The 26,765-nt window shown below is 43.3% G+C and overlaps 1 protein-coding gene across 2 annotated transcripts in view; it reads left to right on the forward strand.

The window, feature by feature from the left end:
- The window catches only part of TMEFF1 (transmembrane protein with EGF like and two follistatin like domains 1), a 102,714-nt gene that overhangs the window by 59,273 nt on the left and 16,676 nt on the right, over positions 1-26,765 (forward strand). Inside the window, exons 5-7 of one of the 2 annotated variants that reach the window (XM_075560230.1) lie at positions 2,624-2,723; positions 19,327-19,475; positions 21,721-21,786. In XM_075560230.1, the coding sequence (XP_075416345.1) occupies positions 2,624-2,723; positions 19,327-19,475; positions 21,721-21,786 (315 nt within the window). The remainder of the gene's footprint in view (positions 1-2,623; positions 2,724-19,326; positions 19,476-21,720; positions 21,787-26,765) is intronic. The other variant, XM_075560231.1, reaches the window with a different exon arrangement.

Here is a 26,765-nt window from a genome sequence, read left to right on the forward strand (position 1 = left end):
GCCTCCCTCCACTCTAAGCATTCCTTTTTTCGTGAAGTTTTGTGGTTTCGTTTTATTGAGAAGCTAAGGGGGGAAATGTAGCTCCTTTTAAGATTAGGTGGCACCAAACTGCCTTCTCTATAGGACCATCAGCGATTGGGCTAGACTTGCAGGGGACCTCAAACTACGACCTGCGGGCCACGTGCAACCCACTGAGAACATTTATCAGGCCTACCGGGTGTTTTTGCCCTGTTTGTTTTTTTACTTCAAAATAAGATATGTGCAGTGTGCATAGGAATTTGTTCATAGTTTTTTTTAAACTATAGTCCGGCTCTCCAATGGGTCTGAGGGACTGTGAAGTGGCTCCCTGTTTAAAAAGTTTGAGGACCCCTGGGCTAGAGTATTGATAGCTCCCCCCACACTGTGGTTCCAACGTTGTGCTCACAGAGTAGACAGTTGGCAGTGCCCTAGAGTGAGCTGTAGAAGAATTCTCGTGGTGTCAGAGATTTTAATTCAAACCTTTAAATCCCTCTTTATTAAGCGTAAGGGCTCACGTGTGCTCTGGGTTAGGCTTTGGGCTGCAAGGCCAGCAGTTTAAACCCACCAGCCTCTCTGTTCCCACAAGTAAGGAGTTACAGACCAAACCCTATATAGAGTTGCTAGGAGTTGGAATCCACTCAATGGCTGTTGGTTTATTTATGTTTTTATCTTACAAATAATTGCATTAAATATCTTTATGTTGAAATGACAATTTAGTGTTAATGGATAATAGAGTTTACTCAAAATGACCCGAATTTCTTACTAAAAAGGAACAAAGGTTCCTAAGCCTGAAGAGGAGGCTGTAAAGAAGAAAAACATCTCCCAGAAGAAATGGAAGAAGCAAAAACTTATGGCTTGGGAATAAATTAAGCTTAAAATAAAAGATAAAAAAAAGATTAGAATTGAGAATGGTTTCTCCATCCCGTGGCCTGTTTAGACTGTAATTCTTACTGAGTGTGGAATATTCACTGTGTAGAAATAATGTGCGGGTGCTGCGGGGAGACCCTAAAAACAGTCTTACTACAGAAGAAGTTATGGTCATACAAACGAAGACTTTGGTTATTATCCCTTCTGCACCATTTTATAGCATCCTGCGATTTCATAGCATCCTGCGATTTCAGAGTTGAGCAGGGCATTAAAGGGACAGAAGGATAGGAAACAGAAGAGATGGCTGGCATCTCAAACCCATTCAGAGGTGCCTCACGAGAAAGTCATGACCATCTCCCAAAAGGTCACAGCCATTAGAAACCTTCGGATTCTACTCTGAAACGAGGAGGTGGTTGTGAACCATCACTGACTCATCAGCAACAGGCGAGCTGTCATGATGAAGAAATTTGAAGATTAAAGATGTTTCACGACAGAATTTTATTTAAATCTAGCATTTCAGCAGGACTTCCATCCCACACGTGAAGGACATTCTAGGTTTTAGAGCTGGGAAGGATTCGGAGAGACCATCTGCTCTAGCCACTGGTGTGTGACAGGATGTTGTCATTATCCATGTTGTTAAGAAGTGAAAGCTGGTGTCAAGGTTTGGCTTCCTGGTCCAACACTGGATGTGTTTCTGAGACCTCAAAAATACCTGGAATTCTGATCTGTGCAATCCTTTGGTGGATATTTATGAGTATTTTATCATGATTTGTACTTTGAAGTCCAGGTAGACTCCAAAAATTGGAAGTGTGGGAGTGTTACCAATAGGTGTGCCCCATCTGGGCCCTTTCTTTTGAGACCTCCTTCACTGACTGAGGGCCTCTGAATAATGTTCTCTACAAAACCAAATCCTTTGAGTACACGGGAATTCCTAAACTGGCCTCAGAACTGTTCTGACCAGTGAGATTATCTGGGTATGATCTACTCTGTTTGAGACCCACAAGGTGTGGGTCCCAAAGGTGTAGGCTGGGTGGTGAGTTAGACGCGTGAACTTTTGCATCAGGGAATTTTGGGCTGTGGTAAATACAGAGTACAGTAGAAGAAGGAGCACATGCTTTGTCTGGACTCCTATCTTTTTTAGTTTGGGAGACAAACATTTGTTTAATTCTTATATAGTTAAAAGGCCATTGTGAGACTGGTGTGGGCATACTGCCCTGTGCTCCAACTCTTGTTTGCTCACTAGCATCCCACAGACTTATATCAATCAGGTGCTCACTGGACGACATGTATTCCTCATGGTTTGCTCTCTTTAAAAATTCCATGTTGTAATTCTTTTGAAAACTGGTTATCCAAACCTACGACACTGTCCTTGTGTACACAGTGTAAGGTCATTTTTCTGGCCTCAATACTTGTTTATCCTCAGGGGATAGAGACTGTATGCTGTATCAGCAATGTTTTGGGAGTAAAGCAGTGGTTGATTTTGGAAGTGAATGTTTTTAAAAGCCTGGTTCCATTTTCCCCAGAACTGGGCTAATGCCTACTAAAAGCTTGAAGCACATCTGGAAAAGTTCCTAACTTTTGGTTGAAAATAGAATTTTCCTTTTCTTTGAAGAATGAACTTTATGTGCAAAATGTAAATGAATTTATGTCTTCTTCAGAAATAAGATGGCACTAGTATTTGTCATAAAGTTACATATTTCCAGCAATGAAAGACCAAAATCTCATTTTCCTTTTTAAGCAGAAGAGGAAGGGTCTGGGACAGACGTTCACAGAAAACATTCCAAGTGTGGACCTTGCAAATATAAAGCTGAGTGTGATGAGGACGCAGAAAATGTTGGGTGAGTTGATTGAGGGAAACTTACTTGAATATTAATCATCAGTATTACTAAATATAGAAAGGGAGCATCTAACTTGGCTATGTTTTTTTCCCCTCTAGAAACCTGTAAAGTGTTTATTCATTTTATAATTTAAATATTTATTAAAATGAAAATTATTTTAAAAACTCATTTTATTAGGGGCTCATACAACTCTTATCACAATTCATACATACATCAATTGTGTAAAGCACATCTGTACATTCATTGCCCTCATCATTCTCAAAACATTTGCTCTCCACTTAAGCCCCTGGCATCAGCTCCTCATTTTTTCCCCTCCTTCCCTGCTCCCCTTGCCTCATGAACCCTAGATAATTTATAAATTATTATTTTTTCAAATCTTGCATTATCTGACATTGCCCTTCATCCACTTTTCTGTTGTCTGTCCCCCCAGGGAGGAGGTTCTATGTGTATCCTTGTAATCGGTTTCCCCTCTACCCCACCCTTCCCTCACCTTCCTGGTATCGCCACTCTCACCACTGGTTCTGAGGGGATCATCTGTCCTGGATTCCCTGTGTTTTCAGTTCCTATCTGTTCCAGTGCACATCCTCTGGTCTACTCAGATTTGTAAGGTAGAATTGGGATCATGATAATGGGTGAGGAGGAAGCATTTAGGAACTAGAGGGAAGTTGTATGTTTCATCATTGCTACATCACACCCTGACTGGCTCGTCTCCTCCCTGAGACCCTTCTGTAAGGGGATGTCCACTGGCCTACAAATGGGCTTTGGGTCTCCACTCTGCACTTCCCCTCATTCACAATGATAAGATTTTTTGTTCTGATGATGCCTGATACCTGATTCCTTCAACACCTCATGATCGCACAGGCTGGTGTGCTTCTTCCGTGTGGGCTTTGTTGCTTATGAACTACATGGTCCCTTGTTTACCTTCAAGCCTTTAAGACCCCAGACGCTATCTCTTTTGATAGCTGGGCACCATCAGCTTTCTTCGCCACATTTGCTTATGCACGCATTTGTCTTCAGTGATTGTGTCGGGAGGGTGAGCATCATGGAATGTCAGTTTAATTGAACAAAGTATTCTTGCATTGAGGGAGTACTTGAGTGGAGGTCCAATGTCCATCTGCTACCTTAATACTAAATCTATACATATATGCACATAGATCTATTTCCACAACCTCATATATAAATATATTTACATATGTACATGCCTGTATTTAGACCTCTATAAAGACCCTTTACCTCCCAGCTATTTCCTCTATTTCCTTTCACTTTCCTCTTGTCTCACTATCATGCTTAGCCTTCATTTGGGTTTCAGTAATTGCTCTTGGTTACATTTCCCTTGGTCATGCCCTACCAGGCGTCCTACACCCTCCTCACCACCAATTTGGATCACTCGTTCTTTTGTCCCTGGGTTTGTTAATGCCACTACCTTTCCCCCCACCTCTCCCTCTCCCATGTCCCCCGGAACTGTCAGTCCTGTTGTTTTCTCCTCCAGATTGTTCATCCAGCCTATCTTATTTAGACAGACCTGCGGAGATAATAACATGCATAAAAACGAGACAAAGCAAAACCAACAAAATAAAACAAAACAACAACAATAAGCCAATGACAAAAATAAAACAAAACACAAGAAAGAAAAGCTTGTAATTAGTTCAAGGACTGTTTGTTGGCCTTTAGGAGTGTTTTCTGGTTGAGTATGGTGGGGTGCCAAACCCTGGACCCAAAGTCTATTTTTGGTATTCCTTGGGGACTTCGTTGCTCTGTTCCCCTTGCTGTTCTGTTCCATGCCCTTAGTGTTTTGCCTCAGTGTGGTGGGATCAGATAGGGCGAATTCCCACATTGTGTCTCCATTGTTGTTCCCTGTAGGGTTATGGGTCAATGAGCGATGTTGTGTCTCATAGTCGGGCCGACCATATGGTCTTCTCTGTGCATTGAGTGCTCTGAGCAGGAATCTCTTCATCAAGGTTTTGTGGGCCAGGATGTGCTCCACTCTCTCTTCTTCCCCCTTCATGTGCTCCCCTGTGCTCTGATCAGACATGTCCCTCTCCCGGAGCTGCAGATTCAGTGCTGTCCTCTGAAATAAATCTTCTGGGGAGAGGGGCAGCTGTCTATCTAGTTGGGATTGGGGCCAGCCCCTCAGACCTCTCCACTCCATGCCGGCATGTTGCATTCACATCTTGGAGCACTGGGTTGAAGTCTGGACCCTCTTTCCCTGTGGAGATATAAACAAGACCCTCCCCTTGGGTGGGTTAGTGCTCTGTACTCCCACTACCCATTTCTTTTTTTTCTCCCCCACCCCTCTGTTTTAGTTGGCTACCATATGTATACCTGTATTTGTTCTGGCCCCTGCCATACCACCTGGTCTTCACCCCAAGAATGTTTGTATACAGTAACTTTTTTTCTTATGGGCTGTCTATGTTTTCTGTGTTGAATGCTAGTTTTGGGGCTTTCCTCTAAACTCTACACAATGCTATTACTCTTTAAGCCCTTTTAAAGACCATATTTTATAATAAATATTTATAGGATTTAAAATTTTAACTGTGCCTTTTTCTTGAATGTATCATTTGAGACCAGTTGCTAATTTCTAAAATCAGAAATGCTTTTATTCGAAGTTACCAGACTCTCATTCTTTCTATTACCATCTGTAATTAGCAACTTTTCATTATTTGTAGCTTGCATTTTTACTCAAGAACTTCCCTCATATTTCATTGTTAAGAACAAAATTCAAAATTGTTTCAGCTTTTTAGGCGTCACATAATACGCAAAATTTGTTTCTGGGAGCCCCAAGTTGCCTCGAATGAGTCTGTATCGTTGTTGTCTGTTCTCACTCACGTCCAGCCTTCGTTAAGGTGGGCTTCGTACTGGGGTAGGAGCCCTGGTGGCCTAGTGGTTACACTTTGGACTGCGATCCATGGTTGGCCGTTTGAAACTACCGGCAGCTCCACAGGAGAAAGACTGGGCTTTCTCCTCCCATAACCCGTTACAGGCTTGGAAACCACTGAGGTCTGCATGAGCCAGCATTGACTCGATGGTAGTGAGTGGTCCAGGATAGCGTTGTCCGTCCGTTTCTGCTCACTCACTGTAAGAAATGCTGTCGTCTGGTAGAAAAGTAACAACATTGACGTTTGTCAGCGCAGTCATGCTTGATTCTTCCTTTCATCAGTAGGCCGTTTATTCCCAATCTCTCTCTCCTTTCATTTTTCTGTGGGGCTTGCTTTTTGCATATTTGACTCTAAAAGCTTTTATGCTGACTTCAGGACCTCATTTCCCCTTAATGCATATTTTAAAAACACTTATCTCACAGAGATTGGTGCCTTCTTTCTTACTCATACATATTTTCGGTGTATATTTTCCAATTCCATGTTTTATTCATCCATTATGTGCATATTGGAGCCTTTCAGTAGAGAGTATTGATATGCCCAGAGTGAGCTTTAGAAATTGGGATCATCCCCATTTTCAGTAGGATGATACATAATCAGCTGCGTGTATGTTATTTGGTAAATTAAATATCAGGTGATTTCCTTGGCGTATATTCCAAAGCAGGTGGATGTTAGCAAAAGACAAGTGAGTGCACTAACCAGTGAAGTCAGCAAAACCTGATGGGGCCAGACTCGGTTTCTGCATTTTGATCACTTGAATGGCCACCTGGATTCTCAAGTCAGCCAGAGGGGTGTCCTTTGGGAGAATGTGTTTTCTAAAGCAGATAGTGATCTGTTGGGAATTAGAAAAGATGAGCAATGTGAACTTTTAGAAAGAATGGGTCAGAGATAATATGCTGACTCTCCTCTCTCTTTGTACAAATGATGTGGTGAGATGAAACAATGTAGGGTGTGTGGTGCCTGTGTACTTCCTTCCTCATGACTGTTCTGAAATCATTGTGCTCGTGTCAAATCGCTCTCTGGAGGAATACCGTGGCCTCTCTCTCTGTGTTCACCCCTCTGAGAGGATCTCCATTCAGCCCTGTTGGATTATATTTCTCTCTGGTAACATTTGCCCTGCCTGAATTTCCTGAGAGGGAAGTCTTGGTTAGAAGTGGAATAGACTCCCTCCAGTTTCAGAGATAACCCCCCAAATATGACATCCACATGAAACACACACCTTTACATGAGCATCTCCTCACAGTATCATTTATCATCAACCAGAGCAGCTTTGTGCTATGCGATGAACTGATCTTGTAAGCGTCTGTTTATTTGAGAGCTTCCAACCCCTGTTCTTTCAAGTGCAGTCAAGTCTTGCTGACAGGAGAGAGCCAGCCATCAGGGCAAGCAGCCGAGCCGAGGCTAGGAAACTGAAATGATTATAACAACATTAAGGAAGCAATTGGTGTCTTTAGTTAGAGAATAACTAGGCGTCAGTGATTGATCCTACTATACAAAAACACCATAGGAAATGGTAGAATAGCTCATCTTTAATTTTTAAGACGCATTACCAGTTGCAGTTGGTATGAACCATTTACGTGTATCTTATTAGTCATTGTGAGTACTTTTGGCAGGTTATTTATCGCCCCCAATGCGCCTCTCCTGAGGGTTCCATGGTCGCTGGCAGGCAGATAGTAACATGTTTGTCTACACGCTATTTTGACTCTGCCCTCCAGACCGGTAAGGTGCGGAAAACAGAAATGCAGAAAAATGACAAGTCAATAGCTTTGTTTTTCCTTTAAATTTGTGAAGGGGGTGTTATTTAATTTTCTTTCTTTAGTCATTAGAGACAAAGGCTCTTGGCTGCACATCAAACACTCATCTCCTGACTTACTATGACCTCAGATGAGCAGAATAGCAGATGCTCGAGTGAGGACGATCGATACATACATGCACCGCCCAGTCCGATCCCTTACTTGGCAGGTGAGGAAACTAAGGATCGAAGAAGAGGGCTTGGCATTTCCCTTTGCTCTGATAGTCTTCTTAGTGCCACCCCTTTCTCTTCATATTTGACTGTTTTCTTCCTAGAAGGAAAGGTGTTCTTCTCTTTTGATCACTGATGTCTTATGACTTGTAGGAAAAATAAAAGGCTGACCTCAGTGGTGCTTTCTTTTCTTCCTTTTGATCTGTTGTTTACTCTGAGTACCAGCTGCTTTTGAGTTCTTCCTGGGTAGCCTTAGCTCCATTTAGAATGCTGAGTGCCTATCGGTTTTCTTAGCAGTGACATTGAAGTTTTTGAACCACAAGCCTCCATAAGAAAAGTACTTAGATTGTGACCCCCGGTACTAATGCATACTAAGTAAAACACGATTCCACAAAATAGGACGTACTTTTATTAAATCTAATGTACTGTAAGATTTTCCAGAAAAAGGCTAGCTGTGACTCATTAAATTGGTTTTGTAATCTACTGATGATTATGACCTACTGTCTGAAAAATCTTACCCAAATTCTGAAATAGATACTATCTTTTATGTTACTGTATTTTTAGGTATGCCTATTCATTTAGAAATATTTTATCTTTTCCCATTATGAAATGGCTTTCCTGTCAGAAGAAAATGCTGTATAACCTATCTGGTTTCCAAAGGGCAGATAAAACCTTTCTCTTGCATTAAAGCTCTTTCTGTTTTTCCCCACTAATAGCTGAATTTTTAAAAAGGCATTTTTTTGGAGCAAAGGATAAATATTAATCACGGGTGTTCATTTTCTGCATTAAGAGAAGTGTTCATTTCTTGTTTAGCCATTGAAACGAACATGGAGCCACATATATTCACACCTCCTTGCTTTCTTAAACAGAATATAGAGCACGTCCTTTATCACTTTCACAATGTTAGGTCGCGTGTGGTGTGTTAAGTGTCCAGAGCATGTTTGCACACGTTATTGTATTAGCTCTTCCTGGCAGCTTTGTCTTGTAGGGAGGGCACGAAGTTGGATCTTGATCGCACAGGTGGGGACGAGGCTCAGAGAGGATGAATGACTTTCAGTTGAGTAGCAGGACCAGAGTGCAGGCCTCTGACCAGGGTTTTGTATGTGGTAGTGTGCGCATGCACACACACGCACACAACATACAATGATCTTTTCAGAGACCACTGATTGTGGTTATTGTTTTACCCTCCTACTAAGGCTCCATTCTGCTTATCTTTTGGATTCACATCTGTTTTGTAAGTGATTTTCTTCTCCTTGATCATGTTCTTCACTGCTCCTCCAGGTGCTGTCACCAGCACACTTTGTCAACCAGCCTCCCTTTACATGCCAGCCCCTTGGAACGGGAAAGCGTGAGGGCCAAGGAAGTGCAGGGAGGGCACATTGGCACACCTTGACGAGAAGAGTAAGTGTGTGCTCTCTCTCATCAGCCCAGAGCCGTTTCAATTTACCTATCATTTCAACTCGTTTCCTTCTAAGAGCACCCTCTTTCATCGCGAAGCACACGCTTTCTCCAATGGAATTTGGCTTAGCATGAGGGCTTTCTTTCTTTCTTTTTTAGGGGGGCAGGTCTTTGTGTGTGTGATTTTTTTTTAATAGTTTTATTAGGGACTCATGCAACTCTTATCAAAGTCCATACATACATCAATTGTGTAAAGCACATTTGTACATTCATTGCCCTCATCATTCTCAAAACATTTGCTCTCCACCTAAGCCCCTGGCATCAGCAACTCATTTTCCCCTCCCTCCCCGCTCCTCCCTCATGAACCCTTGATAATTTATAAATTATTATTTTGTCATATCTTGAGCATGAGGGCTTTCTTCATTAGTGCTTAGTTCCTACCTAATTGGGTTTACAGCACTTCACTGTGACCATTGTGAAGTGGAAGGACTAGATTTTTTCTTAATCTTAAACTTGTGACCATCACCTCCTTTGCAGCAAATTATACTTTCTTATATCCTCTGTTCTTAATACCACGTACCTACTTTTTCCTAAACCATATTTCTAATCTACCCAAGGCAGAAGTTATTACTGCAAGATAGCCATGCACTGTATCTCTGACAGTGAGGCCAAATCTCATAGACTCCCTTCCCTTTAGTACCTTTAATATGTCCAAGGAGAGAGCAGACAGCCTCATCTTTCTCCAGAGGAGTGGCTGATGGTTTTGAACTGCTGGTCTTGTGGTTAGCAGCCCAGTGCTTATGCCATAAGATTATTTTTAGGATGCTACTCTGGTGGCATAAATGGTAAAGTACTGGGTTGCTAACGCAAGGCTGGTGTTTCGAACTCACCCAGTGGATTCCCAGACCTGGTGATTTCCTTCCTTGAAGATTGCAGCCAAGAAAACCCCATGGGGCAGTTGTACACTGGCACATGAGGTCTCCGTAGTTGGAATCAACTTGATGCCTCCAACAACATCCCTATTCCTGTTGTTTACAGTAGCTTTCAGATATACATCATGTTTGGTAAACTTCAAAGGACTTATTACAGTACCTTCTTTATCTTATTTGAATCTCTCCCTAAGGCTAGGAAGGGCTATCACTATGTTAATAACTTGTGACTTGCTGAAATTGGAGGTCTAAAGCACAGACGCCATGGGATTCTTTGCTTATCCCTGGAAATATATGTATGTGTGCTTTAAGATATTTTGCACAGCTGAATTATATTATACAGGTTATTTTTGTATCTTTCTTTTCTCACAGGGCAATACCTGCATTTACAGGTCTATCTATTCTGCCCCTCCCCCACTTTATTCTTTTTAAGAGCAGCATGGCACTTCATTATATGGGTAGGTCATAGTTCACTTAATGAATTCCTTATTGCCAGATAGATATGATATTAGTTGTGGCTTTGTTACTTCAGTGAGCAGTGGATGTTCTTTATATAAACATTGTTAACCGGTAGCCGTGTATCTGTAGGAAAAACTGCTTGCAGTGCAATTGCTGGCTGAAAGATAGGCATTTCAAACACTGTTTGATACTGCTGTCTGTCCTCAGTAGGTTGTGCCAGTTACACTCCCACCAACACTGGGGATTAATGGACTTTAAATTTTTTGCAGTATTTCAGAGATAAAAAATGGTATCTTGTCTTGAATGTCTTTAAGTAGGAGTGAGTTTGAACATAGGAAGAGAAGATATGTCTTTGGTCATCAGTTCTTTATATTTTTTGTTTGTATTTTGATTTTTTTCATTATTAAGTAAACATATATGAGGCAAATTATATGCCAATGATTGTACTATGTGTTATCGAGAGAGCAGTGAGCAAAAGAGATAAAAGTCTTCGCCTTCTTGCAGTTTAGATTCTAAGGAATGCAATAAACCCTAAACATAACACACAAGTAAATTGTATAAATACATAATGATGTGAGAAGAGCTATGAATAAAATATGTTGTCCTTTATTGAAAGCGCTTAGCTTCCGATCTACTTTGTTCTTATTTTCTTTAAAAATACATAGTAATCATAGTTCTTTTGATGTGTTTGTCTCTTCACTCCTATCTAGTTCATTTCTGGATTTGCTTCTGCTGATTGTGACTTTTCACTTGTCAGTCACATTTTTTTCCTGTTTTGTGTGTCTGGTAGATTTTTACTGTGTGTTGGGTATTATGGGTGATACGTTGTAGAGCCTCTGGGTTATTTTGTATTCCTCCAAGGTGACCAGTATTGTTCTGACAGTAAATTGCCCGTGAATTGCCTTGACCCTGTTGAGACTTGATGCTTTCCAACCTTTACTAGGGTAGGTCTGTTTTAGTTTTGACCTTCTATCTAGGGTTTAATACATACTTTTACTGCCTGAATCCTATATTTGGACTGGCTTTTCTGGGATTTCGGATCCATGGTGGCGTCGTGGTTGTGTGTTGGGCTGCAAGAACAGCAGTTCCAAACCACCAGCTGCTGCTCAGGAGAAAGAAGGGGTTTTCCACTCCTGTAGCATTACAACCTTGGAAACTCCCAGCGACAAGTCTCCCCTGTCTCACAGCATAGCTAGGAGTCAGCAGTGATTTGATGGCAGTGAGCTTTTTTGTTTTGTTTGTTTGTTCTCGGGTTTCACATGATAGGGCCCTGACTCCAACATCTCCCTGCACTAAGTGACCCCTGAAATTTCTACGTCGCTTTTGACCTCCCTGTAGCTTCTCTCTGTTAGATTTTCTGCAGTCTTGTCTTGTGCAAAGGAGCTCTGGAAGCACTGTGAGATAACCACCAGGCCGGCAGTTCGAACTCAACCCTGGGAAGCCAAAGAAGCAACTCTCCTCAGTCCTGTGTGCTTGCTGTGCGTCAGAATCGACTGGGTGGCAGCAGGGTGTTGGTGGGTTTCTCTTGTTGCATGCACAGGTTTAGAGTTAGCTACAAACCCAAAGGGGGGCATTTCTGTATCTCTCTGCTCTCATACCTATCCCTCAGATTGTAATTGTCCTGGCAACCCTCGCTACCAAACCCTTCTACTCGGTGGCACTTCGGCTTTCAGCCTGAGCATGGGTTTTCTGCCCTGTGGTTTAGAAAATGCCCTCTGGGAGCCAGCCCGCTTGAATGTGGAGCTTCCTGTGAGGCTCTCTTTTCTCGTGAATCCTAGCCCTGTCTTGGTGGCTGCCCAATGCCTTCAAACAGGCACTTCTTGACACCCAGTATTCAGTTTTCTGGTGAAAAGACCAGTCTGATACTGTCTACTCCTCCCTGTTTAGATGGGATACTGAGCAAGGAGGAAGGAGGGAGAGGGATTTCCCTTATAAATAGAGTAGTCAAGATACCTGCCTGAAAAATATATATGTGACCTCAGATGTCTGTGGGAGACTATTCCAGGAGAGGGACACCCCTGAGGCAGGGGCACCCCTGGTATGTGTTAGCGGGAAGAGCCGTGGCTGTTCAGTGAGCAGATGTGTTATGTGGTAAAGGGGTGAGCAAACTGCTGAGTGGTGCTTGACTACCAGCCCAAAATTTGGCGATTTGAACCTATCCGGAGGCACGATGGAAGAGAGGCCTGGCCATCTACTTCTGAACTGTCGTAGTGGGTCACTGAGCACAGTGAGTCAGAACGGACTCAATGGGAACCAGAAACAACAACGGTAAGATGTTCATTTATAGAATAGTGAAGAATGCTGTCTCAGCCACCACTAGGGTAATGCTGGACTTTTTAACTTAGTTTCCTTCATCTTCAGGAGGCTTGGTGGCATAGTGGTTATGCATTGGGCTGCTAACCACAAGGTGAGCAGTTTGAAACCACCTGCCTCTCCGTGGGAGGAAGTGAGGTTTTCTATTCACTTAAAGAGTTAGAGGCTCAGAAACCCACAGGGGCCGTTTTACCCTGTCCTGTAGGGCTGCCTTAAGTTGGAATCGACTCAAAGGCAGTGAGTTTGGCTTGGTCCTGCATCTTCAGTTTTCCCCTCAATGCTTTGTAGTTGTAAGAATTCCCAAGACTAATGGGATACCTGTGTGTTCGTAGGTGCAGAGAACATGTTTGTTAGCTCTTTAGAATTTGGCATCGTTCCCAAAGCCTGTGATCTCTTTAGTGCATCTTCCTGTTCTTTGAGCATCTTGGTGGCAGTGTCTACTACAGCCAGTTGAATATCTGTAGTTACTCATCAGTTGTCCCCGTGGTCATTGAGCCTGGTCCTTCCCTGCTCTGTTGGTTGGTGCACCGAGCTGACCTTTACTTGAGATTCTAATTTCACCTCTTTCCTCGTGTGTGCATTGCAATCGGTAGTTAGGGGTTTGCTCTCATAGTTCTTTGTCTTAAATGTCTGTCATCACACCTCCCACATGAGAGCCTGGTCTTTTTCACACACGTGATAACTCGTGCTTGTTAAGCTGTCAGACGTGCTGTGAAGTCACTTGTTTCTCCTTCCCAGATGAGTGTGGCATCTCATTAAATCTACTTAAATCCCTTGTTCCTCTTTGATTCATTTGCTCATCCTTTACTTATTCCTGGTGAGCCCCGATGGTGGCGGCATAGTGGTTACACATTGAACGGCTAACCACAAAACCAGCAGGTTGAAACCAGCAGCGCTCTGTTGGAGAATGATGAGGCTTTCTATTCCCGTACAGACTTACGGTCTGGAAACCGTCAGGGGTGGGTGGGTAGTTCTACTCTGTCCGATAGGGTCACTTTGAGTTGGAATCAACTCAATGGCAGGGAATTAGGTTTTTGGTTTTCTTATTCCTATGGGGTTTGAGGGTGTGGTGGGATGCACATTGGGCTGCGAAACACAAGGTGAGCAGTTCAAAAACACTGTCTGCTCCATAGGACAATTTTTGCTCCTGTGCAGGTTTACAGCGTCGGCAATCCACAGGTCTTCTCTGCGCTGTAGGGTCTCTGTGTGTCAGAATTGACTCCATGGCAGTAACTTTTTGTCTTGTTCCTGAAACAGTCCGTGTGCTCCCTTCTATTAGCCCTGGTTTTTTAGTTCCTTACCACCCAGTTTTCTCCATTTTCATCCTCTAAATAGTAGGTCACATTTTTTCCCTGTGTCAGAGCCTGATGGTAAATATTTTAGGCTCTGCAGGTCACATGCTGTCTCTGTTGCATATTCTTTTTTTTTTTTATCCCATCTTCTTAAAAATACATAAACCACCTGTCGCTCATGGGCATACAGAAGCAGGCTTCCCTCCGGATTGGCCCAGGGCTGTAATTTGCCAGCCCCGGCTGTAAACTGTCCACCACTGATTTGTATATTGGAGGGGGCTTCAGAAACTTCGTGGGAAAATGGAATGACTAGATAATGGAAGTTTCCTGTGAACTTTTTGAAGCCTCTTGTGTGTATATCCTAAACTAACAGCAGCCTGTGCCTTTACTCCAGGCTGAACTGTACTCCCCCTTGTTTTTTATTTCCCTGTCCCCTTATTACTTCTGTATTGTCCTCACCTTCTCACAGATAGGAAAGCTGTTTTGTTTAGTCAAGCCTTTGGATTTGCTTCTTCCCCCAATGCATTTCTTATAAAACCTTCCCATTCCATAGGGGAATATTGAAAGGAAATAATTCTCTCTATTTTAAGATATATCATTTTTATTGGGGGCTCTTCCAGCTCTTATCAGAAGAATCCACACATCAATTATGTCAGGCACATTTGTACATATGTTGCCATCGTCATTTCAAATATTTTCTTTCTACTGGAGCCCTTGGGATCAGCTCCTCTTTTCCTTCCCTCCCCCACCCTCTCACCCTCATGACCCCTTGATAAATGATCAATTTTTACTATTTTCAGAGAACTCTTTCTTCATCATACTTTTTATCACCCATCTCTCATGTCCCTTGTCCAAGAAGAGTTTACTAGAAAATATATTCGTTTTACCAGCATTTTTACTTTAGTTTTGCATTTTCCCTCACCTCTATGCGGTTTAGCTCTTGTCACAGTACTTCACAGCAACATCCCCATCACCCTAGCGTTGCAAATGCTGTTTTTGTGGCGATGCTCCTTTTAATCGGAATACAAAAAAAACAACCAAATCTATCCGGTCTGTTCTGTTCACGGTGACCCAATGAGTGTTAGAGAGTTGAAATATTTTTTATATAAGTGAGTGTGACTTTTCTAAAACATACATCAGACTGCATGCATTAGTGCTAACATGTACACATAGGAAACCAATAGTGTGTTTTTTTCAGAGTTTTGTAGAGAGAAGCGGAAATACTGTTCCTTAATAGAAAAAGCGACATATTAGAATCTTAGAAAGCCCATTTCCAGGGACATTATCTTGGAGGGGGGTATGTAACCTTGGTATAATATTGGAAGGCTTTAAAAGGAGGTCGTTATTGTTTGATTGCCGCCCCCTTTTTGATGGGAAAGCAATAAACATTGAGGAGTCATTTCCTTGATAATTATTTGTGCTACAGTCTTTCCTATGACCCATCTTTCGGCTCACAAAATTCTCTTAGTTGGTCTCATCTGCTATTAAATCTGTTCATTGATTTTTAAAAAAAATTTCTTAGGAATAAAATCATTTATCTATAGAACTGACTGGGCACAGTTTTTTTAATCCCCTTGGCACTTTGCACCTGGTGTTTCATTTCCTTGTTTGCTGGGAGGAAGAGAGGGTGTCCGTGTGTGCATGTGCGTGTGAGCAGCTGCTTGTTCTCAGAACTTCTCTGTGGAAAACCTTCATGTCTGGGAGAAAGCTGGGCTCTCCAGAGGAGGTCCCATCTTCTGTCAGTTGACTGGAACATTTTCTCTCTTTTTAAATCATTTTATTAGGGACTCATACAACTCTTATCATAATCCATACATACATCAATTGTGTAAAGCACATTTGTACATTCATTGCCATCATCAGTCTCAAAACATCCACTCTCCACCCAAGCCCCTGACATCAGCTCCTCATTTCCCCCTCTCTCCCCGCTCTCCTTTCCCTCATGAATCCTTGATAATTTACAAATTATTATTTTGTCATATCTTGCCCTTCACCCCCTTTTCTGTTGTCTGTCCCCCAGGGTGGAAGTTATATGTAGATCCTTGTAATTGGTTCCCCCTTTCCAAACCACTCTCCCTCCACCCTCCTAGTATCGCCACTTATACCACTGGTCCTGAGGGATCATCCACCCTGGGTTCCCTGTGTTTCCAGTTCTTATCTGCACCAGTGTACATCGTCTGGTCTAGCCAGATTTGTAAGGTAGACTTTGGATCATGATAGTAAGGTGGGGGTGGGGTGAGGAAGGAAGCATTTAGGAACTAATGGAAAGTTGTATGTTTCATCATTGCTACATCGCACCCTGACTGGCTCGTCTCCTCCTTCCCTCCTCCTCAAGACCCCTCTGCAAGGGGATCTCCAGTGGCCTACAAATGGGCTTTGGGTCTCCACTCCGCACTCCCCCGCTCATTCACAATGATATGATTTTTTGTTCTGATGATGCCTAATACCTGATTCCTTTGATACCTCGTGATTGCACAGGCTGGTGTGCTTCTTCCATGTGGGCTTTGTTGCTTTCATAAACAAGCTATATGGCTACTTGTTTACCTTCAAGCCTTTAAGACTCCAGATGCTATATCTTTTGATAGCCGGGCACCATCAGCTTTCTTCACCACATTTGCTTATGCACCTGCTTTGTCTTCAGAGATTGTGTCAGGAAGGTGAGCATCAGAGAATGCCAATTTAATAGAAGAAAGTGTTCTTGTATTTAGGGAGTACTTGAGTGGAGCCCCAATGTCCATCTGCTACCTTAATACTAAACCTATAAATATATGCACATAGATCTATTTCCCCATCATCATAAATAAGTATATTTATATATGTACATATCTATATTTAGACCTGTATAAATGCCCTTTACCTCCTAGTTATTTCCTCTATTTCCTTTGACTTTCCTCTTGTCTCACTATCATGCTCAGTCTTCATTTGGGTTTCAGTAATTGCTCTTGGTTACATTTCCCTTGTCCCTGGGTATGTTAATGCCACTACCTTTCCCCCCACCTCCCCTTCACCCGTGTCTCCTTGGAATTGTCAGTCCCATTGTTTTCTCCTCCAGACTATTCATCCAGCCTATCTTATTTAGACAGACCTGGGGAGATAATAACATGCACAAAAATAAGATAGAGCAAAACCGAGCAACAATATACAACAAAACAACAAACCAATGATAAAAAACAAAACAAAACACAACAAGAAAGAAAAGCTTGTAGCTAGTTCAAGGACTGTTTGTTGACCTTTAGGAGTGTTTTCCAGCCCAGTCTGTTGGGGCACCATGCCCTGGCCCCAAAGCCCACCTTCGCCATTCCCTGGGGACCTCGCTGCTCCGTTCCCTTGCTATTGCACCCCCTTCGTGTTTTGCCTCAGTGTGGCGGCCTCAGATCGGGTGCAATTCCCACACTATCTCCAGTGTTGTCCCCTGTAGGGCTATTGGTTTGTGAGGGATGTCGTTACTCATAGTGGGGCCGGCCATGTGGTCTTTTCTGTGGACTGGCTGCTCTGAGCGGGAATATCGTCCTCAAGGCCTGGTGGGCCAGGCTGTGTTCCACTCTCTCCTCCTCCCCTTTCATCTGCTCCCGTGTGCTCTGATCAGATATGTCCCTCTCCCGGAGCTGCAGATTCAGTGCTGTCCTCTGAAATAAATTCTTCTGGGGGGAGGGGCAGGTGTCCATGTAGTTGGGATTGGGGCTGACCGACTAGGGACATTTTCAGCCTTTGACTGCTTAATTAAATTTTGAGCTTGAGATTTTTTTGTAGACCAACCAGGTAGTATTTACATCGCTGTTATCCATGTGATGGCTGGCTTGTGGGTATGAGTTCTCAGAGGAAATGAATGGCATAGCTTGAGGCAGGATATCCACACCCCACCCCTACCCCTAGTCTCCTTTTTATTTAAAGATCATTTTATTGGGGCTCATACAGCTCTTATCACATCTGTACATACATCAATTGTGTAAAACACACTTATACATTCGTTGCCCTCATCATTCTCAAAATTTGCCTTCAGCTTGGGTTCCTGGAATCAGCTCCACATTTTCCTTTTTTTCCTCCCCCTCCCTCCTCGCTCCCCTTCCCTCATGAACCCTTAATAATTTATAATTATTTTATCTTATCTTACACTGCCCAGCATCTCCTTTCACCCACTTTTCTGTTGCCCCATCCCCCAGAGAGGAGGTTATATGTAGATCCCCATGATCCGTTCCCTCTTTCTACCCTCTTCCCTCCTGGTGTCAGCACTCTCACCGCTGGTCCTGAGGGGTCCATCTGTGCTAGATTCCCCGTGTGTCCAGTTCCTATCTGTACCGCTGTGCATCCTCTGGTCTAACCCGGTTTGCAAGGTAGCATTGGGATCATGATAGTTGGGGGAGGGCTCGTCTCCTTAGAGTGCGGCAACTCTCGCCAAGCTTACCCTCGTTCTGAGCGTTCTGGCTTCGCTGAAGTCCCAGATCTGTGAAGGGGTTCCCCTGTAGCTCTGCCAGTGTTCATTGTCTCCTGTTCCCAGAGTGTGCAAAGCTCCCCCACCCAAAAAGGTTCCCAACTGGCTTTTCCCAGTCTATCAGATGTTTCAAAGGGGAAGTCCCTTCCAGTGAGCCCAGCTGACCTTTCTTCTGCCCATCTGCATTTAACGGTTGGCCTGGAGAGTCCTTGCTTTCTTGTGAACTTATGAGTCCATTGAAGAGAATGCTGTTTTCAGTGGGGAGTTGAGTTCAGGTGTCTAGTCCACCATATTGCTGGAAACAAGATATCCTCTCTATTTTATTTTCTCAGCTTGTAAAGCTCCTCCTGAGAGGAGGGACCATGCTGTGGGCTTCCTGGGCGTTCTCTCTAGTTCAAGGTTCAGTTCTCCTTGGACACGTAGTTCCTAGGTTGATTGGTACATATTGTGTACTTATTGTATGTCTCTGATGGTTTTTAATGGACCCAGTTGTTTGGTAAGGGAGGTAGGTTACTATGTTATTTTATTTCTGTTGTACACGTGAGTAGGGAGAAGAATCAGGACACTTCACTGGCAGTCATCTGGCTAGGATTTAGATGTAATGACCCTGATTTTATATTTATGTTTCCTTTCTACTGTTCCATGTTGCTGCTTAATTAATGGTAACATCTGGCATTTTCTGATTATCTTTCCTAGATAGGACAATTCTAGGGAAACCTCTGGATTAGTGGTACTTACCTGAATTCATCTCAAACTATTTACTTTAAACAAATTTTTAGTGGAGGTTCCACTGTAAGTATTGAGACTTTCTTGAATCATTTAAAAATTGTATTACTTTCTGTTCCAGGAAGCAGGAAAATAAGGGAGGAAGTTACTCTTTCTTGCTACTGTAATATTGTGACTTAATTTTGTGGTAAACATTAGATGCATCTTGTCTTTTTCAACAGATGTGTGTGTAATATAGACTGCAGTGGATACAGTTTTAACCCTGTGTGTGCTTCGGATGGGAGTTCCTATAACAATCCTTGTTTTGTTCGAGAAGCATCCTGTATAAAGCAAGAACAAATTGATATAAGGCATCTGGGCCATTGCACAGGTAAAATTCATCCTACCTATTCAGAGATCTAGCCTGTTTTATTTGTATGCTTCAGTGGTGAAGAATGAGAAATCCTTGGAGTTTATTTTCTCTTGTTATTATATATTTTAGAATGTCTGTTCTAATAGCTTCAGTTGTCTTATAATTTATTTTCATTTTTCTCAAGAAAAAAGTAAACGATATTTCTTGGCCACTTAGTTATTAATCTGATCTTATCTTCGCATTTATAAATTTATAAACTAGATAAATTTATAGTCCTTTAAGGTTTAAGAGTTAACTTATTTTAATTACTATGAGACCATAAAATGTTACCGTATATTGCTCAACCTGTTTTGTTTTTTTTTACAAGAGCACTGTAGCCTACTGTTTTTATATCACCTTTTTGTAGCTTTTGCCCATAAATATTAAGTACTGCAACAGATTTTGGAGAAAAATTATAGACTGTAAGGAAAAATTAGTACCTTCAGTTTAAAATTCTGTTTTCCCTTCTTGCTGTTGCCTTACCTTAGAAACCATGATACCATTAACGTTGGGCTTTAGGTTTGGTCCCTTCTAGAAACAGTCACAGTCATTAAGGCCGCCTCTTCGCAGCCTCTTTCCTCAGCGACACACTTGTGAACTGGGCTAGTCTTTCAGTTCCTCCTGAGACACCGGCCAGCCAAACACTCGTGGGCTGGGCCTGTGCATCTTCCCTGCCTACTAGATCTGGCCCCGCCCTCGGTCTCTTTGGACTTCTTAAGAGACTATGTTTAAAAGAGAAACAAGCGAGTGAGGGTGAGACTGTTTTTATCTGAGCTAAGGGGTAGGTGGGTGGGAGAAAATGGTAAGCCAAGTTTCCTACTTTATGTTGTTCACAAATTATTGTGACACAGAGTACAGCAAATTGCAAGAACTTGGGTCTCAGCTACCAAAGTGGTCCTTAGCCCTCCTTTCTAGGTAGAGGTTGCATGAGGCCATGTAGAGGAAATCCTGTGCTGACAGAGCCTTAGCTCGGATCATTCTGAAGATGTATGGCTTGCTCCTCTTTCATGGGGCGGCTGGATCTGGAGCCAAGGAAGCACAGCTTAGAAAGAAAAGTGCTTCAACACTGTGTGTGGGAGTGATACTCCCTGCGGTTGCAACTTCAGAGCGTTGGCGAAAGTTGAGACATTTCTTGCATTCATGCAGATTTACCTCCGTCTGAGTTGTTGCTCTTACCGTGGTCATATTCCCCTTTACTTTCATTCCCACATAATTGTACCTTCCGTTGACCTCCCAGAGATATTTTTTCTTTGAAAACAAATGCATAGGACAGAAAGGAGGAGGCTGTCCAAGTGAGAATTTGTGGTGAGAAATCACAGACTACTCATGTGTGAGACTTTCATTGAATGGTAGGTAGTGAAAACTGGAGCTATTGCATATTCGATAGCGAAACAAACGGACCTCTCTGGGAAAAGAGAGAAAAAGGGAAACCATTATTGTTCTTGACTTAGTGGGACAGTTCCTATGCAGTGGCACCTAGACTCCATTTCTTCATTTTCAAAGCCGTTAGCATATCTGGACTTTGTCAGATGTAAATGGTTAATTATATGAAATATTTTTAACTTCTAACAAGCAGGGAAGTGGCTGGAACACCAGACACAAGCGAGACCCTTGCGTTCTAGTTTTGCTTTTATATCAAGAGGGAGTGGGAGGACAGCCAGAAACGGCCTCTTTCTGTGCAGTAAGTGCTGCAGAGGGTCAGGCCGCCTCAGCTTAAACAGATCGCCACGCCTCCCATTTCCCCTGGAACTCACAAAATTTTAAATGAAGCAAAGCAAAGCAAGCTGCTACTTCAGGCACCCCGTAACCCATCTCCTGTTTGAACTCTTTTGAAAATAGCCATGATATCATTAATTGCAAAAATCCATGAGTAAGTATCTTATCTTCATCGTTTGTGTATCTTGATGTTTCTACAACTAAGGTGACCCACAGATGTTTTGTGTAGTTAACAGTGTGTTTAAAATAAAGCTTTAATCAGCTTTCATATTGTAATTAAAAAAATATGGATTTGGCACAGCGCCATGAGTCATGTGTTACTTGTCTCCTGGATATCTTGTGTTCTGGGACTGACATGGCCTGATTGGAAGAAGGAATGGTGGTAAAATGGGATCAGGAGGCCTGGACAGGGGGTTTGGAAAGACATGGTGCATTTGGAATGCCTTTGGGGTTTTATGGCATGAATGAAACATAATATCTACCTTATTTTGAAACTATTCCCTTTTAGACACGGATGACATTAGTTTGTTGGGAAAGAAAGATGATGGACTACAATACCGACCAGATGTGAAAGGTACTCAATTTTGATTTTCCAGCGTTTGGTCAAACTACTGAAATATGTCACTACTGCCCCTAGTAGTTTTGTTTCCATTGTAATACCCTTACAACTTTTCTTGCGTATAAATAAGAGGGTAAGTCAAGAAGTTTTGTTGCAAAATCATAGAAGCCTTTGTTAAACAAAACTGTCGAAAGGTGAAACTATTGTTCCTTGACTTACCCTTCATCCAGGTGTATGTATTTTGAAGGCTTCATGAATTTTTCTGCTCTCTTCAATTCACACCATGCCAGGGTGGCAGACTTGGCATCCTTGAGAGACTCACGTTGTATTCCTTTTGAGTTTGGGGAGCAGAATGCAGTCTACAGGAAAGATCAGGGCCGTGGGGCATGCGTTGTACGGTTGCTCAGCAACATTGGTGTCGGGCAGGCCCAGCTGCCCCGGAAACATGAGCAGGCACATTGTATGGGAAGAAAAAACTCAAGTTCGCTTTGCAGGCCTATTTCTCAGCAGTGCAGTTTTCCATTTTCTGAAACCATCTTCATAATAAGCTCCTGTGGTGATCCCATCGCCTTTGAGAAAGTCTATCAACATGTTCCCTCCCTCTTCGGCATGCCAGCCAGCCGTCACCGTACCCTTCAGAGCTGACCTCTCTGCCTTGAATTTAGCTGGCCCAGTAAATCCCCTCGGAAGACCCACTGTTTGGATTGAGCCTTGTTTTTGAAAACACCCTGACGAGAGTAAGATACGGGCATTCCCGAGAGAATGGCTGCAGCCATCTGCTGGTCACAGAGCTGTGTGTAAACACGGAATAAGCCCATATGTACAATGTCTTAGCATGATCCCCTGGTAGCGATACTTTATGACTTACTTTTAAGCACTTTATGCAGTTGAGGCGCTGTACGTTGGCGAGACAGGAACGACTCAACTCAAAAAGTCCATGCAGTAGAAGTTCACTGCACGCCTGCACAGGGACCAGCTCTCTTGGCCTGAGAGCGGCCCCGAATCCTATGAGCAATACTCTTTTATACCTTTATACAAGGAAGCGACCTTTAGCTGTGCCAGCAAGCCGATACAGAAGCAAATTTTTGCAGTTAGCCTCGAACCTTTCATCTGCAGGGGTCTGTTTGTGGTCAGCTTATTCTTTAACCCTTACTCCTTAGTTTTCCCGGAACCTAATCAGGGTTGAGCAACCGTCATATTCCGGTATCCCGCCCCCCGAGTTCTTTTGAGAACTAGATTATGCCTGTGCCTGCTTTACTGAATGCAAAATGGCTTCTCTTGGGCTATGTCCCACAGATGCTGAGTAATGTAAAATATTGTACAAGAGGAAGACGACTGTTTTAAAGTGTCATAGGAAGGTGGTTGACGATGTGGAGCCAGGCTATTGATTTTGAAGGTCAGGGAACTGTTGATCATTCAGATGAAGAAGTTGCTGCAGCGTGATGAAGATGAAAACTAAAGCAGCCTGACTTAGCAGTGCTCCATCGCCTCTTCACCACCAGGGGCATCCTTGTCTCATGGCCCTGCTTCCCCGCGTCCCAGCCCTCACCTCCTCTCTGATTTTCTTCTGGACCTTCCTTCCTCTTAACGACTCCTGCTGGCCTGGGACATGTTCAGGAAGATTACGGTGTCCCTTACCTCGTAGCTTTTGTTCCTAATGCAGCACGTTGGCTTTGGTGGTCTTTAGAAAATGGTCTTGACAATTGGCCCCATCAGATTTTTGTTTCAGTTAGGACAGTGAGCTGAAATCATTGGAGGAAGTCCGAGTGCTTATGTAGAACGCCATGAGGAGGCTGGTGAGCTGATCTAAGAGAGCAAGGTTGTTGGAGGTGAGAGTGGAGGGCTAGGCTGGAGGTGACAGTAGTGAGAACGTCTGAGGAAAGGTACAAGGGAGGGGCCGGGGTTGGCGTGTTCTAGCAAGTCATTTGGTCTGGGTGCATCAGGGAGATGACAGGAATGAATAGATGTTAGGGGAGTAGTTGAGAGGGTGGGTGGGTGTCGTCAACTTAGAAAAAGAATTTCCTGGTGCAGAATAGAAAGGGGGTAGAGGAAGGGTTGGAGTTGGTATGGAGAGCATGGGTGTGGAGGTTAGAAATGAGAGGGTGGCAGTGGAGCAGGGATCCGAGTTCATACCTAGGTAGATAATTCTTTATAATGAAGCTAGAGGGGGGTGCTGGGGAAGGATGTTAGTTATGAGGTTTGGGGTGGGGAAGAAATAGTAGGTATTTTGACCTTTTTAACTAGAGGAGTTTGCAGAAATAATGTGCTCTAGAGTTCCTGATTGGGGCAAGATGAGGTTTCTTCTCCTGTAAAGAGTCACACTCTCGGAGGCAGGAGTGGTGCAAGGCGAGGATCGCAGACACTCGTTTGAGTTTGTACTTTGTAGACCATACGTCACTGCAAAACCCGAAGGATTTTCTGTAAGAAGCATGACAAGCCTCACAAAGTGCCCCAGTATAAGAAGGGCAAGGACTCCCTGGTCGCACAAGGAAGGAGGCGCTAAACCACAGAGTGTTCTAAACCACAGATTGTGCCGAGGCTTGAATGTGTTCAGCCTAATTGCAGACCCGAGCGGGTGCTGACCATCAAGAGATGCAAGCATTTTGAACTGGGAGGTGATAAAAGAAAGGACCAAGTGATCCAGTTCTAAGCCTTATTTTATCTTTTTAAGCCAAGAAAATTACTGACTCAATAGAATTTTCTGTAAGAAAACACAGTGCTGTTCTTACTGTACTTGGGGGGTGGGGCATAGGAACACGAAGCGGGAGGAAGAGTTTCAGTCCAGGAAACCTGCAGGGACGGCGCTTTCCTGGTCTGCAGGGTAGTTGCAAGTGAGAATCTCCTTTCTGGCCGTTGGTTTGGTTTGAGGGTGCTTTGGAGCGGTCCTGATGCAGTCATGATGTTGGTGTACGGCCAACCTTCCAGGTGCATGTCCCACTTGTTAACAGCAACTGCTCCTGATTTATTAGGGTGGACCACTGGAGATCCAGAACAAGTCGCAGTGGGGCAGGCCACTGCAGACGAGCCATCCTGATACTGGGTTTGGTTAGGACAACGTCACACAGACCCACACTGGCCTTTGTATTTGAAAACACTGCTGTGGGTAGTGCAGTTTAAAAAAAATGAATGCTGCTTTTAGTAGCAGGGAGGCACTGGCTGACCAAGGGTACTTTTTCTATCGCGCACACACAGACATTGTTGTGAGATCAGCATTTGCAGCTGCTCCACGGGAGCCTGTGACCACTTGCCTCAGGACATTGTTTAGAGAGGACTGACCACATCTGTGCCCAGTTTTTGCTGGGTGGCGGCTTCATCCCTGCCATGGTTTTTCTGAGACCAGCCTTCAGTTTGTTTTTAAAGCCTTCCTCTCTTTCGTTTTTGAGATTCCTCAATTTTCTTGGCCTGGAGAGCAGGTCCTGTGACATTCCGCTTTCATCCATTCTGTACGCATACGTCTGTTGTAGTTTAGTGAAACAGTAGCTTAATGGCTAACAGCTTGCTCTGGAGTCTGCCTTGGTTTACCAGTTCAAAGCTGGGTGGCCTGTTTGTCCTGCCTCCAGTATGAGATCTACAAAGTGGAGGTAGTACTATCGAATTCCTAACATTACTCTGAATATTAAAGAATTTGTCACTAAATTTATTATAGACATTATCATGTTTGTTAAGCCCTGGTTTTCTTGTTTTTCTTGTGTCTGGCTGTGCTCAACTGTTTCACCATTGCCAAGAGTGTCTCTCGCTATTTAATCTGGCTCCTGAATGACATCAATAGGGACAATTATTTATCGAGTGCCAGGTGCTTTCATGTATGTGTTACTATTTAATCGTAGAAATAGTGTTGTCCTTATTTCAGAGACCAAGCACACAGTGAGTTGGCAGCTTGTGTAGAATGTCAGAGCAGGGACTGGAACCCAGGCTTTCTGAACCTAAGTCCTCATGTTCTTCCCATTGGCTCACAGTCTTTTACTTCATGTCCTTCAGAATATTAATCTACTCAGCTACCACTTTAGCTCATCCTCAGATCATGTTCTTTAGGCCTGATTTTCCTCCCAGCCATTACCACCAGTTGCTAGTGAGTTTGTGTACTTATATTTTATTTGGCTGGTGGTTGCCTCAAACTGTAGCAACTCCTGGCACTTAGCAGGCACTTAATAAATGCTTTTTGAGTGGCCGAAGGTTGCAATTTGGACGCTGTTTATGCCATTTTTTCGACTGAGCCCCTTGTTGTTGGTTCAGGTTCAGTGTTATTTTACATTATTCTGTATTTTAAGAGCATCTTCAGTCAAGAGGAAGGGCCTTTCCTACTGAATACCTGTACGTCTTGGGGTCTGTGTTGGGCACTACTCCTGTGGACGGTTGTTTCACACTAGACTCGTTTGAACAGCCATTGAAGCCTTAAAAAGAAAAGACTGGTAGATGGTGGGGGGCCGGGGGGGGTGGGGAGATGCCCAGAGTTAGGGGGCAGATTCGTTCAGCACAAAGACACTCTGACGAATAGCAGAGTAAACTGCATTCTGATGAGTACTTCATCTCTGGAAGTGTCCATGCAGAAACAGGTCCCCGGGGATGTCCCTGTGAAGCTGTTCCTTCATTTGACCAGATGAAATCCAACGGCCCTTTCGGAGCTGCGTTTCTGAGATCATTCACTCTCCAAGCATCTCTTGTCATGTGTGTGGCTTTCTCTGTCTCTCACCTAGCCTTTTCTTTGGCTTTTCACTGCCCACGCTTGTGCTATAACTTGCTAATTGGCTGCCCTGGTCTTTGTACTCCGCCCTCCCCACTTGATTTTGTACACACTGGTATCAGATTGGTTTGTAACAGCTTTATTGATAGATAATCCAAGAGGGCTTCACAAGTTCACGGAAAAGGGAATTTAAAGTAAATGGAGAGTTTCCACACACCTGTAAAGCCCCCTCATACATGAGGGTGATTATTACTATATTCATTTTAGTCTCATTATGATGCCTTCAAAAAAGAGTCCAATCAAAGCAGCGGCT

The sequence above is a fragment of the Tenrec ecaudatus genome, chromosome 10 (assembly GCF_050624435.1).
Source record: "Tenrec ecaudatus isolate mTenEca1 chromosome 10, mTenEca1.hap1, whole genome shotgun sequence".
Lineage (NCBI taxonomy): Eukaryota > Metazoa > Chordata > Mammalia > Afrosoricida > Tenrecidae > Tenrec > Tenrec ecaudatus.